This window comes from Vicia villosa, linkage group LG2 (assembly GCF_029867415.1).
Source record: "Vicia villosa cultivar HV-30 ecotype Madison, WI linkage group LG2, Vvil1.0, whole genome shotgun sequence".
NCBI classification, from domain to species: Eukaryota; Viridiplantae; Streptophyta; class Magnoliopsida; order Fabales; family Fabaceae; genus Vicia; species Vicia villosa.
The window spans coordinates 114691622-114711659 of record NC_081181.1 but is presented as its reverse complement, the minus strand read 5'-3'; the positions used below and the strand labels follow the sequence as shown (position 1 = coordinate 114711659).

General features: G+C 30.0%; 1 protein-coding gene across 1 annotated transcript; it reads left to right on the top strand.

Moving 5' to 3' along the window:
* The first annotated feature begins 922 nt into the window (after positions 1 to 922).
* On the top strand, positions 923 to 18874 carry LOC131649830 (uncharacterized). Its single transcript, XM_058919584.1, has 41 exons — positions 923 to 1012; positions 1092 to 1201; positions 1653 to 1686; positions 1767 to 1876; positions 2328 to 2361; positions 2441 to 2550; positions 3001 to 3034; positions 3115 to 3224; positions 3675 to 3708; positions 3788 to 3897; positions 4348 to 4381; positions 4462 to 4571; positions 5022 to 5055; positions 5135 to 5244; positions 5695 to 5728; positions 5809 to 5918; positions 6369 to 6402; positions 6482 to 6591; positions 7046 to 7079; positions 7159 to 7268; positions 7720 to 7753; positions 7833 to 7942; positions 8394 to 8427; positions 8508 to 8617; positions 9068 to 9101; positions 9181 to 9290; positions 9745 to 9778; positions 9858 to 9967; positions 10419 to 10452; positions 10532 to 10641; positions 11092 to 11125; positions 11205 to 11314; positions 11765 to 11798; positions 11878 to 11987; positions 12443 to 12476; positions 12556 to 12665; positions 13116 to 13149; positions 13229 to 13338; positions 13796 to 13829; positions 13909 to 14018; positions 18361 to 18874. Exons 1-41 carry the CDS (start codon positions 923 to 925, stop codon positions 18872 to 18874), a joined length of 3450 nt encoding a protein of 1149 aa, XP_058775567.1.
* The last annotated feature ends 1164 nt before the right edge of the window (positions 18875 to 20038 follow it).

The following is a 20038-nucleotide window of genomic DNA, read 5'->3' as shown; positions in this document are numbered from 1 at the left end:
TTCCTTCCACAAATTGATGGAGCCGGAATCAATCGAAAATGGAGAAGAGAGAATTGTCAAAAAAGATATTGATGGAACCGGAATCTATCGAGAATGGAGAAGAGAGCATCGTCAAAAACTATATTGACGGAACCGAAATTGATCGAGAATGGAGAAGAAAGAACAGTGTTTAGGGGATTGGGTTTTCAATTGAGAGAAAGGAGGAGAGAGAAACGTGAATGTGATTAGGTTTTTAGGTTTTTGAATCATATTGGATATTTTATTTGGTTATGGTTATCCAACCAATTGGTTATGGATATCCAAATAGTTTTTAAAATGGATCGGTTGAAAAACCAAATTAAAATAAACCGGTTTTTGATAACCGGATATGGATATGGTTATGGATAAATCATCAAACTGGTTAATTTGAGCATCCCTAATAACAATCCTCTGATAAAAAAGCTTGAGAAGGAACACAAAATATCATTGGAAGAACGTAATATTGTTGTTGATGAGCTCCAAAAGGACACCATGCTTTATATAACCAGGTATTGTAATAGTTTCTAATTGTGTTGCTACACAACATGATAAAATAAATATATAATTTGTTTTCCATGGAAATACAAATAAGGAGTCTAAACGGTTTGTAGATGAATATGCAAAAATTGTGTTTTTTTTCGAAAATATAAAAGTCGAGTTTTTTGGAAATACAAAAAATAAAATCGATTTTTTTAGGAAAACAAAAAATTTAGTTTTTTGGAAATACAAAAAATCGAGTTTTTTCGGAAAAAAAAAAACGAATTTTACGGAAATACAAAAAATCGTGTTTTAGGAAAGATGAAAAAATCGAGTTTTCGAAAACACGGACCATATGTTTCCTTCTGAGCCACTGTCTCTAGTTTCCAATCATTTTGACCGGGGTCAAATTTCTTCTTTCTCGCATATGATAAACGATTACATTCACCAATACGAGATTAATGCTTATGCATCATTCCTCAGTATGTTGTTTAGTCAGAATGTTAACATCAGTGAGGTATTTATATATTTATATTAAAACTACGTTAAGATATCTGTAGTATATGACTAAGCTTTTTTTAAAATGTTTTTACTAGGATAACAATCCTCTGATAAAAAAGCTTGAGAAGGAACACAAAATATCATTGGAAGAACGTAATATTGTTGTTGATGAGCTCCAAAAGGACACCATGCTTTATATAACCAGGTATTGTAATAGTTTCTAATTGTGTTGCTACACAACATGATAAAATAAATATATAATTTGTTTTCCATGGAAATGCAAATAAGGAGTCTAAACGGTTTGTAGAGGAATATGCAAAAATTGTTTCTTTCGAAAATACAAAAGTCGAGTTTTTTGGAAATATAAAAAAAAATCGAGTTTTTTTGGAATAACAAAAAATTTAGTTTTTTGGAAATACAAAAAATTGAGTTTTTTCGGAAAAACAAAAAAAAAACGAATTTTTCGGAAATTCAAAAAATCATGTTTTAGGAAAGATGAAAAAATCGAGTTTTCGGAAACACAGACCATATGTTTCCTTCTGAGCCACTGTCTCCAGTTTCCAATCATTTTGACCGGGTCAAATTTCTTCTCTCTCGCATATGATAAACGATTACATTCACCAATACGAGATTAATGCTTATGCATCATTCCTCAGTATGTTGTTTAGTCAGAATGTTAACATCATTGAGGTATTTATATATTTATATTAAAACTACGTTAAAATATCTGTAGTATATGACTAAGTTTTTTTTTTTAATGTTTTTACCAGGATAACAATCCTCTTATAAAAAAGCTTGAGAAGGAACACAAAATATCAGTGGAAGAACGTAATATTGTTGTTGATGAGCTCCAAAAGGACACCATGCTTTATATAACCAGGTATTGTAATAGTTTCTAATTGTGTTGCTACACAACATGATAAAATAAATATATAATTTGTTTTCCATGGAAATGCAAATAAGGAGTCTAAACGGTTTGTAGATGAATATGCAAAAATTGTGTTTTTTTTCGAAAATATAAAAGTCGAGTTTTTTGGAAATACAAAAAATAAAATCGATTTTTTTGGGAAAACAAAAAATTTAGTTTTTTGGAAATACAAAAAATCGAGTTTTTTCGGAAAAAAAAAAACGAATTTTACGGAAATACAAAAAATCGTGTTTTAGGAAAGATGAAAAAATCGAGTTTTCGAAAACACGGACCATATGTTTCCTTCTGAGCCACTGTCTCTAGTTTCCAATCATTTTGACCGGGGTCAAATTTCTTCTTTCTCGCATATGATAAACGATTACATTCACCAATACGAGATTAATGCTTATGCATCATTCCTCAGTATGTTGTTTAGTCAGAATGTTAACATCAGTGAGGTATTTATATATTTATATTAAAACTACGTTAAGATATCTGTAGTATATGACTAAGCTTTTTTTTAAATGTTTTTACTAGGATAACAATCCTCTGATAAAAAAGCTTGAGAAGGAACACAAAATATCATTGGAAGAACGTAATATTGTTGTTGATGAGCTCCAAAAGGACACCATGCTTTATATAACCAGGTATTGTAATAGTTTCTAATTGTGTTGCTACACAACATGATAAAATAAATATATAATTTGTTTTCCATGGAAATGCAAATAAGGAGTCTAAACGGTTTGTAGAGGAATATGCAAAAATTGTTTCTTTCGAAAATACAAAAGTCGAGTTTTTTGGAAATATAAAAAAAAATCGAGTTTTTTTGGAATAACAAAAAATTTAGTTTTTTGGAAATACAAAAAATTGAGTTTTTTCGGAAAAACAAAAAAAAACGAATTTTTCGGAAATTCAAAAAATCATGTTTTAGGAAAGATGAAAAAATCGAGTTTTCGGAAACACAGACCATATGTTTCCTTCTGAGCCACTGTCTCCAGTTTCCAATCATTTTGACCGGGTCAAATTTCTTCTCTCTCGCATATGATAAACGATTACATTCACCAATACGAGATTAATGCTTATGCATCATTCCTCAGTATGTTGTTTAGTCAGAATGTTAACATCATTGAGGTATTTATATATTTATATTAAAACTACGTTAAGATATCTGTAGTATATGACTAAGTTTTTTTTTTTAATGTTTTTACCAGGATAACAATCCTCTTATAAAAAAGCTTGAGAAGGAATACAAAATATCAGTGGAAGAACGTAATATTGTTGTTGATGAGCTCCAAAAGGACACCATGCTTTATATAACCAGGTATTGTAATAGTTTCTAATTGTGTTGCTACACAACATGATAAAATAAATATATAATTTGTTTTCCATGGAAATGCAAATAGGGAGTCTAAACGGTTTGTAGATGAATATGCAAAAATTGTGTTTTTTTTCGAAAATACAAAAGTCGAGTTTTTTGGAAATACAAAAAATAAAATCGATTTTTTTGGGAAAACAAAAAATTTAGTTTTTTGGAAATACAAAAAATCGAGTTTTTTCGGAAAAAAAAAACGAATTTTTCGGAAATACAAAAAATCGTGTTTTAGGAAAGATGAAAAAATCGAGTTTTCGAAAACACGGACCATATGTTTCCTTCTGAGCCACTGTCTCTAGTTTCCAATCATTTTGACCGGGGTCAAATTTCTTCTTTCTCGCATATGATAAACGATTACATTCACCAATACGAGATTAATGCTTATGCATCATTCCTCAGTATGTTGTTTAGTCAGAATGTTAACATCAGTGAGGTATTTATATATTTATATTAAAACTACGTTAAGATATCTGTAGTATATGACTAAGCTTTTTTTAAAATGTTTTTACTAGGATAACAATCCTCTGATAAAAAAGCTTGAGAAGGAACACAAAATATCATTGGAAGAACGTAATATTGTTGTTGATGAGCTCCAAAAGGACACCATGCTTTATATAACCAGGTATTGTAATAGTTTCTAATTGTGTTGCTACACAACATGATAAAATAAATATATAATTTGTTTTCCATGGAAATGCAAATAAGGAGTCTAAACGGTTTGTAGAGGAATATGCAAAAATTGTTTCTTTCGAAAATACAAAAGTCGAGTTTTTTGGAAATATAAAAAAAAATCGAGTTTTTTTGGAATAACAAAAAATTTAGTTTTTTGGAAATACAAAAAATTGAGTTTTTTCGGAAAAACAAAAAAAAACGAATTTTTCGGAAATTCAAAAAATCATGTTTTAGGAAAGATGAAAAAATCGAGTTTTCGGAAACACAGACCATATGTTTCCTTCTGAGCCACTGTCTCCAGTTTCCAATCATTTTGACCGGGTCAAATTTCTTCTCTCTCGCATATGATAAACGATTACATTCACCAATACGAGATTAATGCTTATGCATCATTCCTCAGTATGTTGTTTAGTCAGAATGTTAACATCATTGAGGTATTTATATATTTATATTAAAACTACGTTAAGATATCTGTAGTATATGACTAAGTTTTTTTTTTTAATGTTTTTACCAGGATAACAATCCTCTTATAAAAAAGCTTGAGAAGGAACACAAAATATCAGTGGAAGAACGTAATATTGTTGTTGATGAGCTCCAAAAGGACACCATGCTTTATATAACCAGGTATTGTAATAGTTTCTAATTGTGTTGCTACACAACATGATAAAATAAATATATAATTTGTTTTCCATGGAAATGCAAATAGGGAGTCTAAACGGTTTGTAGATGAATATGCAAAAATTGTGTTTTTTTTCGAAAATACAAAAGTCGAGTTTTTTGGAAATACAAAAAATAAAATCGATTTTTTTGGGAAAACAAAAAATTTAGTTTTTTGGAAATACAAAAAATCGAGTTTTTTCGGAAAAAAAAAACGAATTTTTCGGAAATACAAAAAATCGTGTTTTAGGAAAGATGAAAAAATCGAGTTTTCGAAAACACGGACCATATGTTTCCTTCTGAGCCACTGTCTCTAGTTTCCAATCATTTTGACCGGGGTCAAATTTCTTCTTTCTCGCATATGATAAACGATTACATTCACCAATACGAGATTAATGCTTATGCATCATTCCTCAGTATGTTGTTTAGTCAGAATGTTAACATCAGTGAGGTATTTATATATTTATATTAAAACTACGTTAAGATATCTGTAGTATATGACTAAGCTTTTTTTTAAATGTTTTTACTAGGATAACAATCCTCTGATAAAAAAGCTTGAGAAGGAACACAAAATATCATTGGAAGAACGTAATATTGTTGTTGATGAGCTCCAAAAGGACACCATGCTTTATATAACCAGGTATTGTAATAGTTTCTAATTGTGTTGCTACACAACATGATAAAATAAATATATAATTTGTTTTCCATGGAAATGCAAATAAGGAGTCTAAACGGTTTGTAGAGGAATATGCAAAAATTGTTTCTTTCGAAAATACAAAAGTCGAGTTTTTTGGAAATATAAAAAAAAATCGAGTTTTTTTGGAATAACAAAAAATTTAGTTTTTTGGAAATACAAAAAATTGAGTTTTTTCGGAAAAACAAAAAAAAACGAATTTTTCGGAAATTCAAAAAATCATGTTTTAGGAAAGATGAAAAAATCGAGTTTTCGGAAACACAGACCATATGTTTCCTTCTGAGCCACTGTCTCCAGTTTCCAATCATTTTGACCGGGTCAAATTTCTTCTCTCTCGCATATGATAAACGATTACATTCACCAATACGAGATTAATGCTTATGCATCATTCCTCAGTATGTTGTTTAGTCAGAATGTTAACATCATTGAGGTATTTATATATTTATATTAAAACTACGTTAAGATATCTGTAGTATATGACTAAGTTTTTTTTTTTAATGTTTTTACCAGGATAACAATCCTCTTATAAAAAAGCTTGAGAAGGAATACAAAATATCAGTGGAAGAACGTAATATTGTTGTTGATGAGCTCCAAAAGGACACCATGCTTTATATAACCAGGTATTGTAATAGTTTCTAATTGTGTTGCTACACAACATGATAAAATAAATATATAATTTGTTTTCCATGGAAATGCAAATAGGGAGTCTAAACGGTTTGTAGATGAATATGCAAAAATTGTGTTTTTTTTCGAAAATACAAAAGTCGAGTTTTTTGGAAATACAAAAAATAAAATCGATTTTTTTGGGAAAACAAAAAATTTAGTTTTTTGGAAATACAAAAAATCGAGTTTTTTCGGAAAAAAAAAACGAATTTTTCGGAAATACAAAAAATCGTGTTTTAGGAAAGATGAAAAAATCGAGTTTTCGAAAACACGGACCATATGTTTCCTTCTGAGCCACTGTCTCTAGTTTCCAATCATTTTGACCGGGGTCAAATTTCTTCTTTCTCGCATATGATAAACGATTACATTCACCAATACGAGATTAATGCTTATGCATCATTCCTCAGTATGTTGTTTAGTCAGAATGTTAACATCAGTGAGGTATTTATATATTTATATTAAAACTACGTTAAGATATCTGTAGTATATGACTAAGCTTTTTTTAAAATGTTTTTACTAGGATAACAATCCTCTGATAAAAAAGCTTGAGAAGGAACACAAAATATCATTGGAAGAACGTAATATTGTTGTTGATGAGCTCCAAAAGGACACCATGCTTTATATAACCAGGTATTGTAATAGTTTCTAATTGTGTTGCTACACAACATGATAAAATAAATATATAATTTGTTTTCCATGGAAATGCAAATAAGGAGTCTAAACGGTTTGTAGATGAATATGCAAAAATTGTGTTTTTTTTCGAAAATACAAAAGTCGAGTTTTTTGGAAATACAAAAAATAAAATCGATTTTTTTGGGAAAACAAAAAATTTAGTTTTTTGGAAATACAAAAAATCGAGTTTTTTCGGAAAAAAAAAAAAAACGAATTTTTCGGAAATACAAAAAATCGTGTTTTAGGAAAGATGAAAAAATCGAGTTTTCGAAAACACGGACCATATGTTTCCTTCTGAGCCACTGTCTCTAGTTTCCAATCATTTTGACCGGGGTCAAATTTCTTCTTTCTCGCATATGATAAACGATTACATTCACCAATACGAGATTAATGCTTATGCATCATTCCTCAGTATGTTGTTTAGTCAGAATGTTAACATCAGTGAGGTATTTATATATTTATATTAAAACTACGTTAAGATATCTGTAGTATATGACTAAGCTTTTTTTTAAATGTTTTTACTAGGATAACAATCCTCTTATAAAAAAGCTTGAGAAGGAATACAAAATATCAGTGGAAGAACGTAATATTGTTGTTGATGAGCTCCAAAAGGACACCATGCTTTATATAACCAGGTATTGTAATAGTTTCTAATTGTGTTGCTACACAACATGATAAAATAAATATATAATTTGTTTTCCATGGAAATGCAAATAGGGAGTCTAAACGGTTTGTAGATGAATATGCAAAAATTGTGTTTTTTTTCGAAAATACAAAAGTCGAGTTTTTTGGAAATACAAAAAATAAAATCGATTTTTTTGGGAAAACAAAAAATTTAGTTTTTTGGAAATACAAAAAATCGAGTTTTTTCGGAAAAAAAAAAACGAATTTTTCGGAAATACAAAAAATCGTGTTTTAGGAAAGATGAAAAAATCGAGTTTTCGAAAACACGGACCATATGTTTCCTTCTGAGCCACTGTCTCTAGTTTCCAATCATTTTGACCGGGGTCAAATTTCTTCTTTCTCGCATATGATAAACGATTACATTCACCAATACGAGATTAATGCTTATGCATCATTCCTCAGTATGTTGTTTAGTCAGAATGTTAACATCAGTGAGGTATTTATATATTTATATTAAAACTACGTTAAGATATCTGTAGTATATGACTAAGCTTTTTTTAAAATGTTTTTACTAGGATAACAATCCTCTGATAAAAAAGCTTGAGAAGGAACACAAAATATCATTGGAAGAACGTAATATTGTTGTTGATGAGCTCCAAAAGGACACCATGCTTTATATAACCAGGTATTGTAATAGTTTCTAATTGTGTTGCTACACAACATGATAAAATAAATATATAATTTGTTTTCCATGGAAATGCAAATAAGGAGTCTAAACGGTTTGTAGAGGAATATGCAAAAATTGTTTCTTTCGAAAATACAAAAGTCGAGTTTTTTGGAAATATAAAAAAAAATCGAGTTTTTTTGGAATAACAAAAAATTTAGTTTTTTGGAAATACAAAAAATTGAGTTTTTTCGGAAAAACAAAAAAAAAACGAATTTTTCGGAAATTCAAAAAATCATGTTTTAGGAAAGATGAAAAAATCGAGTTTTCGGAAACACAGACCATATGTTTCCTTCTGAGCCACTGTCTCCAGTTTCCAATCATTTTGACCGGGTCAAATTTCTTCTCTCTCGCATATGATAAACGATTACATTCACCAATACGAGATTAATGCTTATGCATCATTCCTCAGTATGTTGTTTAGTCAGAATGTTAACATCATTGAGGTATTTATATATTTATATTAAAACTACGTTAAGATATCTGTAGTATATGACTAAGTTTTTTTTTTTAATGTTTTTACCAGGATAACAATCCTCTTATAAAAAAGCTTGAGAAGGAATACAAAATATCAGTGGAAGAACGTAATATTGTTGTTGATGAGCTCCAAAAGGACACCATGCTTTATATAACCAGGTATTGTAATAGTTTCTAATTGTGTTGCTACACAACATGATAAAATAAATATATAATTTGTTTTCCATGGAAATGCAAATAGGGAGTCTAAACGGTTTGTAGATGAATATGCAAAAATTGTGTTTTTTTTCGAAAATACAAAAGTCGAGTTTTTTGGAAATACAAAAAATAAAATCGATTTTTTTGGGAAAACAAAAAATTTAGTTTTTTGGAAATACAAAAAATCGAGTTTTTTCGGAAAAAAAAAACGAATTTTTCGGAAATACAAAAAATCGTGTTTTAGGAAAGATGAAAAAATCGAGTTTTCGAAAACACGGACCATATGTTTCCTTCTGAGCCACTGTCTCTAGTTTCCAATCATTTTGACCGGGGTCAAATTTCTTCTTTCTCGCATATGATAAACGATTACATTCACCAATACGAGATTAATGCTTATGCATCATTCCTCAGTATGTTGTTTAGTCAGAATGTTAACATCAGTGAGGTATTTATATATTTATATTAAAACTACGTTAAGATATCTGTAGTATATGACTAAGCTTTTTTTTAAATGTTTTTACTAGGATAACAATCCTCTGATAAAAAAGCTTGAGAAGGAACACAAAATATCATTGGAAGAACGTAATATTGTTGTTGATGAGCTCCAAAAGGACACCATGCTTTATATAACCAGGTATTGTAATAGTTTCTAATTGTGTTGCTACACAACATGATAAAATAAATATATAATTTGTTTTCCATGGAAATGCAAATAGGGAGTCTAAACGGTTTGTAGATGAATATGCAAAAATTGTGTTTTTTTTCGAAAATACAAAAGTCGAGTTTTTTGGAAATACAAAAAATAAAATCGATTTTTTTGGGAAAACAAAAAATTTAGTTTTTTGGAAATACAAAAAATCGAGTTTTTTCGGAAAAAAAAAAAAAACGAATTTTTCGGAAATACAAAAAATCGTGTTTTAGGAAAGATGAAAAAATCGAGTTTTCGAAAACACGGACCATATGTTTCCTTCTGAGCCACTGTCTCTAGTTTCCAATCATTTTGACCGGGGTCAAATTTCTTCTTTCTCGCATATGATAAACGATTACATTCACCAATACGAGATTAATGCTTATGCATCATTCCTCAGTATGTTGTTTAGTCAGAATGTTAACATCAGTGAGGTATTTATATATTTATATTAAAACTACGTTAAGATATCTGTAGTATATGACTAAGCTTTTTTTTAAATGTTTTTACTAGGATAACAATCCTCTTATAAAAAAGCTTGAGAAGGAATACAAAATATCAGTGGAAGAACGTAATATTGTTGTTGATGAGCTCCAAAAGGACACCATGCTTTATATAACCAGGTATTGTAATAGTTTCTAATTGTGTTGCTACACAACATGATAAAATAAATATATAATTTGTTTTCCATGGAAATGCAAATAGGGAGTCTAAACGGTTTGTAGATGAATATGCAAAAATTGTGTTTTTTTTCGAAAATACAAAAGTCGAGTTTTTTGGAAATACAAAAAATAAAATCGATTTTTTTGGGAAAACAAAAAATTTAGTTTTTTGGAAATACAAAAAATCGAGTTTTTTCGGAAAAAAAAAAACGAATTTTTCGGAAATACAAAAAATCGTGTTTTAGGAAAGATGAAAAAATCGAGTTTTCGAAAACACGGACCATATGTTTCCTTCTGAGCCACTGTCTCTAGTTTCCAATCATTTTGACCGGGGTCAAATTTCTTCTTTCTCGCATATGATAAACGATTACATTCACCAATACGAGATTAATGCTTATGCATCATTCCTCAGTATGTTGTTTAGTCAGAATGTTAACATCAGTGAGGTATTTATATATTTATATTAAAACTACGTTAAGATATCTGTAGTATATGACTAAGCTTTTTTTAAAATGTTTTTACTAGGATAACAATCCTCTGATAAAAAAGCTTGAGAAGGAACACAAAATATCATTGGAAGAACGTAATATTGTTGTTGATGAGCTCCAAAAGGACACCATGCTTTATATAACCAGGTATTGTAATAGTTTCTAATTGTGTTGCTACACAACATGATAAAATAAATATATAATTTGTTTTCCATGGAAATGCAAATAAGGAGTCTAAACGGTTTGTAGAGGAATATGCAAAAATTGTTTCTTTCGAAAATACAAAAGTCGAGTTTTTTGGAAATATAAAAAAAAATCGAGTTTTTTTGGAATAACAAAAAATTTAGTTTTTTGGAAATACAAAAAATTGAGTTTTTTCGGAAAAACAAAAAAAAACGAATTTTTCGGAAATTCAAAAAATCATGTTTTAGGAAAGATGAAAAAATCGAGTTTTCGGAAACACAGACCATATGTTTCCTTCTGAGCCACTGTCTCCAGTTTCCAATCATTTTGACCGGGTCAAATTTCTTCTCTCTCGCATATGATAAACGATTACATTCACCAATACGAGATTAATGCTTATGCATCATTCCTCAGTATGTTGTTTAGTCAGAATGTTAACATCATTGAGGTATTTATATATTTATATTAAAACTACGTTAAGATATCTGTAGTATATGACTAAGTTTTTTTTTTAATGTTTTTACCAGGATAACAATCCTCTTATAAAAAAGCTTGAGAAGGAATACAAAATATCAGTGGAAGAACGTAATATTGTTGTTGATGAGCTCCAAAAGGACACCATGCTTTATATAACCAGGTATTGTAATAGTTTCTAATTGTGTTGCTACACAACATGATAAAATAAATATATAATTTTTTTTCCATGGAAATGCAAATAGGGAGTCTAAACGGTTTGTAGATGAATATGCAAAAATTGTGTTTTTTTTCGAAAATACAAAAGTCGAGTTTTTTGGAAATACAAAAAATAAAATCGATTTTTTTGGGAAAACAAAAAATTTAGTTTTTTGGAAATACAAAAAATCGAGTTTTTTCGGAAAGAAAAAACGAATTTTTCGGAAATACAAAAAATCGTGTTTTAGGAAAGATGAAAAAATCGAGTTTTCGAAAACACGGACCATATGTTTCCTTCTGAGCCACTGTCTCTAGTTTCCAATCATTTTGACCGGGGTCAAATTTCTTCTTTCTCGCATATGATAAACGATTACATTCACCAATACGAGATTAATGCTTATGCATCATTCCTCAGTATGTTGTTTAGTCAGAATGTTAACATTAGTGAGGTATTTATATATTTATATTAAAACTACGTTAAGATATCTGTAGTATATGACTAAGCTTTTTTTTAAATGTTTTTACTAGGATAACAATCCTCTGATAAAAAAGCTTGAGAAGGAACACAAAATATCATTGGAAGAACGTAATATTGTTGTTGATGAGCTCCAAAAGGACACCATGCTTTATATAACCAGGTATTGTAATAGTTTCTAATTGTGTTGCTACACAACATGATAAAATAAATATATAATTTGTTTTCCATGGAAATGCAAATAAGGAGTCTAAACGGTTTGTAGATGAATATGCAAAAATTGTGTTTTTTTTCGAAAATATAAAAGTCGAGTTTTTTGGAAATACAAAAAATAAAATCGATTTTTTTGGGAAAACAAAAAATTTAGTTTTTTGGAAATACAAAAAATTGAGTTTTTTCGGAAAAACAAAAAAAAAACGAATTTTTCGGAAATTCAAAAAATCATGTTTTAGGAAAGATGAAAAAATCGAGTTTTCGGAAACACAGACCATATGTTTCCTTCTGAGCCACTGTCTCCAGTTTCCAATCATTTTGACCGGGTCAAATTTCTTCTCTCTCGCATATGATAAACGATTACATTCACCAATACGAGATTAATGCTTATGCATCATTCCTCAGTATGTTGTTTAGTCAGAATGTTAACATCATTGAGGTATTTATATATTTATATTAAAACTACGTTAAAATATCTGTAGTATATGACTAAGTTTTTTTTTTAATGTTTTTACCAGGATAACAATCCTCTTATAAAAAAGCTTGAGAAGGAATACAAAATATCAGTGGAAGAACGTAATATTGTTGTTGATGAGCTCCAAAAGGACACCATGCTTTATATAACCAGGTATTGTAATAGTTTCTAATTGTGTTGCTACACAACATGATAAAATAAATATATAATTTTTTTTCCATGGAAATGCAAATAGGGAGTCTAAACGGTTTGTAGATGAATATGCAAAAATTGTGTTTTTTTTCGAAAATACAAAAGTCGAGTTTTTTGGAAATACAAAAAATAAAATCGATTTTTTTGGGAAAACAAAAAATTTAGTTTTTTGGAAATACAAAAAATCGAGTTTTTTCGGAAAGAAAAAACGAATTTTTCGGAAATACAAAAAATCGTGTTTTAGGAAAGATGAAAAAATCGAGTTTTCGAAAACACGGACCATATGTTTCCTTCTGAGCCACTGTCTCTAGTTTCCAATCATTTTGAACGGGGTCAAATTTCTTCTTTCTCGCATATGATAAACGATTACATTCACCAATACGAGATTAATTCTTATGCATCATTCCTCAGTATGTTGTTTAGTCAGAATGTTAACATTAGTGAGGTATTTATATATTTATATTAAAACTACGTTAAGATATCTGTAGTATATGACTAAGCTTTTTTTTAAATGTTTTTACTAGGATAACAATCCTCTGATAAAAAAGCTTGAGAAGGAACACAAAATATCATTGGAAGAACGTAATATTGTTGTTGATGAGCTCCAAAAGGACACCATGCTTTATATAACCAGGTATTGTAATAGTTTCTAATTGTGTTGCTACACAACATGATAAAATAAATATATAATTTGTTTTCCATGGAAATGCAAATAAGGAATCTAAACGGTTTGTAGATGAATATGCAAAAATTGTGTTTTTTTTCGAAAATATAAAAGTCGAGTTTTTTGGAAATACAAAAAATAAAATCGATTTTTTTGGGAAAACAAAAAATTTAGTTTTTTGGAAATACAAAAAATTGAGTTTTCTCGGAAAAACAAAAAAAAAAAACGAATTTTTCGGAAATTCAAAAAATCATGTTTTAGGAAAGATGAAAAAATCGAGTTTTCGGAAACACAGACCTTATGTTTCCTTCTGAGCCACTGTCTCCAGTTTCCAATCATTTTGACCGGGTCAAATTTCTTCTCTCTCGCATATGATAAACGATTACATTCACCAATACGAGATTAATGCTTATGCATCATTCCTCAGTATGTTGTTTAGTCAGGATGTTAACATCATTGAGGTATTTATATATTTATATTAAAACTACGTTAAGATATCTGTAGTATATGACTAAGTTTTTTTTTTAATGTTTTTACCAGGATAACAATCCTCTTATAAAAAAGCTTGAGAAGGAATACAAAATATCAGTGGAAGAACGTAATATTGTTGTTGATGAGCTCCAAAAGGACACCATGCTTTATATAACCAGGTATTGTAATAGTTTCTAATTGTGTTGCTACACAACATGATAAATAAATATATAATTTGTTTTCCATGGAAATGCAAATAGGGAGTCTAAACGGTTTGTAGATGAATATGCAAAAATTGTGTTTTTTTCGAAAATACAAAAGTCGAGTTTTTTGGAAATACAAAAAATAAAATCGAGTTTTTTTGGGAAAACAAAAAATTTAGTTTTTTGGAAATACAAAAAATCGAGTTTTTTCGGAAAAACAAAAAAAAATGAATTTTTCGGAAATACAAAAAATCGTGTTTTAGGAAAGATGAAAAAATCGAGTTTTCGGAAACACGGACCATATGTTTCCTTCTAAGCCATTGTCTCCAGTTTCCAATCATTTTGACCGGGGTCAAATTTCTTCTCTCTCGCATATGATAAACGATTACATTCACCAATACGAGATTAATGCTTATGCATCATTCTTCAGTATGTTGTTTAGTCAGAATGTTAACATCAGTGAGGTATTTATATATTTATATTAAAACTACGTTAAGATATCTGTAGTATATGACTAAGCTTTTTTTAATGTATTTAGCAGGATAACAATCCTTTGATAAATAAGCTTGAGAAGGAATACAAAATATCAATGAAAGAACCTAATATTGTTGTATTGTTGTTGATGAGCTCCAAAAGGACACCATGCTTTATATAACTACGTATTGTAATAGTTTCTAATTGTGTTGCTACACAACATGATAAAAAATATATATAATTTGTTTTCCATGGAAATGCAAATAGGGAGTCTAAACGGTTTGTAGATGAATATGCAAAAGTATCTCTCCGTTGATCCGCAGGGGTCCAAGGTTGAGACTGATAAAGAGGAGGTATCTGATGTTGATAAAGTGACAGAGAAGCATGATTCGTAGGGGTCCAATTCTGAGATTAATAAAAAGGTATCTAATGTTGGTAAAACGGCTGAGTAGCATGATCCACAGGGGTCCAATGCTGAGATTAATAAAGAGGTATCTGATGTTGATAAAACGGATGAGAAGCATGATCCGCAGGGGTCCAATGCTAAGATTAATAAAGAAGTATCTAATGTTGATAAAACGGATGAGAAGTAGGGTGTTGGTAAAACTGGCATGCATGATACACAGGGGGAAATTGATTGACAAACAAAATGGGGGAAGGTAGTTCATGTTTTGGAATCAGGACGAGAAGTCTTTACCTTTTGTTTGTATTATTCACACTAATTGTTTGATAGTGTAGAAGTAATTCCATTGTTTTGTTTTTTAGACCATTGTGCAAATCTTACTAACTCATAAGTTGGTGCAATGTATCTTAGCTGTCTAAGAAAACTTAGTTCAACATTTATATTGTTATTTGCAAGCACGATAACAACCAAATAACTGGTTTTGTAATTTGTCATTTTGTTAAGTGTTTTAAGTATGGGTGTTCGTGAGTTGGATTGGGTCTAATTTGATTAAATCCAATATGTGAACCAATGAATAAATAGTCTTTGGTTTGGGTTGAATGTTCAATTCGTACTTCTAAGACTAAATCTGGAAAATTTTATCCTATACCTCTACCATTATTCCTCTACCCCTATATTTTTTAAAATATTCTAATTCCACCATTTTCACTTATCAAATTATTTTTTTGTATGTAGTTTTTCTTGACCCGATAACTTGCAATCAAGTTATCCGGTTTGTATTTTTTTTCACCAAATAACTTGCAATGAAGTTGTCCGATTTGTAATTTTTTTCACCAAATAACTTGCAATTAAGTTATTCGGTTTATAATTGTTCCTCGCCAAATAACTTGCAATCAAGTTATCTGATTTGTAATTTTTCTTCACTAAATAACTTGCAAGCAAGTTGTCTGGTGTGTGTATTTTCTTAACCAAATAACTTGAAGGCAAGTTATCCGGTGTGTAGTTTTTATTTGGTAAAATTTACTCAAAACTATTTTTATTTATATTTATTTTTACCAAGTACAAATAATAATATTTGAAAGGATAAAAAGTAATTCAATTTTAAAATCTCTCCAATCCCCTTGTGAACCAAACATAATATTTATTTTATTTGCATAAAATTTTCATGTATGATTTTCAATACTAACTCATTAATACTATGTGGTATAAATTACATGGAAATAACAAATTTATGTCAACTATTAATAGCATACAAAATAATTTTTTATAACTCTCATAAAACATGATCACATATACTATGAGGTTGTGTAAGAAAATGTTAAAATTATGATTTACTTTGTGTTCAAAAATAAAACTCAAATTATAATTTTACTTCTAATTTTTCAGTAATAAAATTGCAAATTTTAATTGTAAAATTTTAAGGAGAAAATTGCCAACCCTCCAAACTACAATTTTTAAAGAGAAAAATTGCAAACCCTCCAAACTGAAATTTTTAAAGGAGAAAATGCGAACCCTACCTGAAGTGTAATTTTTGAACGGAAAAATTGCAAATCCTCTTTCAACTGCAATTTTTAGACGGAAATATTGCAAACCCTCTCAACAAAATATTTTTTAACAGAAAAATAGAAAACCCTCTCAACCAACTATGCTTGAACGAAAAAATAAAAAAAAAAACCCTCTCTAGACACACAACTACCCTAATCCCTTATACACCAAAAAAGGCTACATTTTGTTGATATATGAAAAACTCAATCTAACTATCTCTATTTATATTATTACTCCAATTCTATTTTCTTCCTACTATCTGATGTGGGACTTGGATGAATATACTATTTAACCCAACAACCTCATCTCGCAAACAGTCACAAGTATGTCAAATAATGGCAAAAAATTCTCTTTAGTTATCCTCATTTTGATCTGTTAGAGCAACCGATACCACCTAAATATGATTTAAAATTGCTAGAACCTTCTAAGTCGGCTAGGGTTCATATTCAAATAGAGGAAAAAGCTAGAAACCGAAACCAAGAAATAGCGATTGCAACAATAAGTTAAGCCTTGGAATTCTTGAAAAGAGAAAATGTGTTATCTACTGCAGATAATATATGGATGTCACTCAAACACTGTGATAAACAAGAATTGGAATATTCAATTATAGCAGGAGATGTCGTAAGACATTCTTATGGCATGTTATGCCTGCATCATTATCTTGACAGTGATGGGAAATTGTCGGAATCTTGCGATATTCTGATAATTAGACATGGCATAAATGACTTCAATTTTGACTCGACTCCTGTAGCAGAGTATTTGATCTCACCAGAAGGGAGGGAGAAAATATTGTCAATTACATAAGGGTATGTTATTAATATTACATTTTAAAACTAGTTAGTATATTTGAATAGAATGTGTTCTACCTTTTTATTAACTATAAGTGCAAATTTTGGACGGAAAAATTGCAAACCCTCTCTCAACTGCACTTTTTGGACGGAAAAATTACAAACCCTTTGTTAACTGCAGTTTTTGAACGGAAAAATATAAAACCCTCTCAACAAACTATTTTTGAACGGAAAAATATTAAACCCTCCTTAGACACACAACTACCCAAATCCCTTATACACCCAAAAAAGCTATATTTTGTTGTTGTATGGAAAACTCAAACTATCTATCTCTTTTATATTATTACTCTAATTCTATTTTCTTCCTACTATCCGATGTGGGACTTGGATGAATATATTATTTAACCCAACAAAATCCTCCCTCCATCCAAAGTCTCACATATCTTCACTTTGTCTTCAACTTCATCTTCAAAATGATTCTCATAGTTATCCACATTTGTAAAATTATCACTCTTTAATATTTTTGTCTTCTTCCTCCCTTGATCAAAAAAATAAATTTCTACACTTGCGGAAGCATACCCATAAAAGAAGAAAAGAAGCAAAAAAATAAAAAATAAAACTCAAATTATAAATCAACTTCTAATTTTACAATAACAAAATTACAAATGCTTATTGCAAAATATAAAGGAGAAAATTGCAAACCCTCCAAATTGCAATTTTAAAGGAGAAATATTGCAAACCATCCAAACTGCAATTTTTTAAGGAGAAAATTGCAAACCCTACCTTAAGTGCAAATTTTGTATGGAAAAAATTGCAAACTCTCTCTCAACTGCAATTTTTGGACGGAAAAATTGCAAACCCTTTTCAACTGCAATTTTTGAACAGAAAAATTGCAAACCCTCTAATCAAATTATTTTTGAACAGAAAAATTGAAAACCCTCTCAACAAACTATTTTCGAACGAAAAATAGAAAACCCTTTCTAGACACACCACAATGCAAATCCCTTATACACAAAAAAAAGGCTACATTTTGTTGTTATATGAAAAACTCAAACTAACAATCTCCAATTATATTATTACTTCTATTATATTTTCTTCATATTATCAGATGTGAGATTTTGATGAATATACTATTTAACCCAACAACTTCATCTCCCAAACAGTCACGAGTATCTCAAATAATGGCAAAAAATCTCTTTAGTTATCATCATTTTGATCCGTTGGAGCAACCGATACCACCTAAATCTGATTTAAAATTGCTAGAGTCTTCTAAGTCGGCTAGGGTTCATATTCAAATAGAAGAAAAAGCTAGAAACCGAAACCAAGAAATAGTGATTACAGCATTAAGTTGGTCCTTGGAATTCTTGAAAAGGGAAAATGTGTTATCTACTGCAGATAATATAGGGTTGTCACTCAAACACGGTGATAACTCAAGATACAAGATACTTGACAACAGACAAGCACTGGAATATTCAATTATAGAAGGAGATGTCGTAAGACATTTGTATGGCATGTTATGCCTGCACCATTCTGTTGACAGTGATGGGAAACTGCCAGAATCTTGCGATATTTTGATAACTAGACTTGGCATAAATGACTTCATTTTGACTCGACTCCTGTAGCAAAGTATTTGACCTTACTAGAAGGGAGGGAGAAAATATTGTCAACTACATAAGGGTATGTTATTAATATTACATTTTAAAACTAGTTAGTATATTTGAATAGAATGTGCTCTACCTTTTTATTAACTATATTTCTTTTCATAGGTTCCATACAACAATTGAGCTATAGAAAGCTTGTCTTGAAGCTTATAGTTTAGTAGAAGTTCTTGTTATTTTGGAGTTCTTGGTTCTTAAAAAACAATGGGTATTTCCTTTCCCTTTCGGTTTGCAGCCTCTCGAGATATGGGTAATTTTCTTCTTTTCTTTATTTTCTTACTTTCATTCTTTATTTCTGTTCACAGATGTTAGAGACATTTCAAGGAAAATGTCAATTGATATATTAATATCTGCGTATTACGAAACAAAATCTGCTTGGTGGAGACAAAGTCGAAAAGCTGAAGTTTTGTGAACCTTGTGTACTTGGAAAATCTTGCAGAGTGAAGTCCAATAAAGGCAAACAAAGAACACATGGATCCCTTAATTACATCCATGCTAATCTTTGGGGGTCTGCAAGGTGTCCATCACATTTAGGAGCAAGGTATTTTCTATCCATAGTTGATGATTATTCCAGAAAGTTATGGGTATTCATCCATAAGACTAAGGATGAAACTTCTGATAATTTCCAAAGTTGGAAGACTTTGGTCGAAAATAAGACTGGCAGAAAGGTAAAGAGGTATAAAACCGACAATGGCCTTAAATTTTGCAATGAGGCATTCGACAGTTTTTGCGCAGCCTCTAGTATTACAAGACATAAAACTACTGCAGGTACTCCCCAACAAAATGGTTTGGCTAAAATATTTAATCGAACCATTTTTAAAAAATTAGATGCATGTTGACTAGTGTTGTGTTAAAGAAGGTGTTTTGGACAGAAGCTGTTTCGACAGCAGCATATCTGATAAAAATATGTCCTTCGACTTCGTTAGACATAAAGACACCTGAAGAAGTTTGGTCGAGACATCCACCAGATCTCGACAAACTTAGAGTATTTGGTTGCGTAGCCTATGCTCACATTAGGAAAGACAAGGTCGTACCTAGAGCTCTAAGATGCATGTTCATAAGTTACCCTAAAGGAGTCAAAGCTTATAGGTTATGGTGCCTAGTGCTAGGTCATAGAAGGTGTATCAC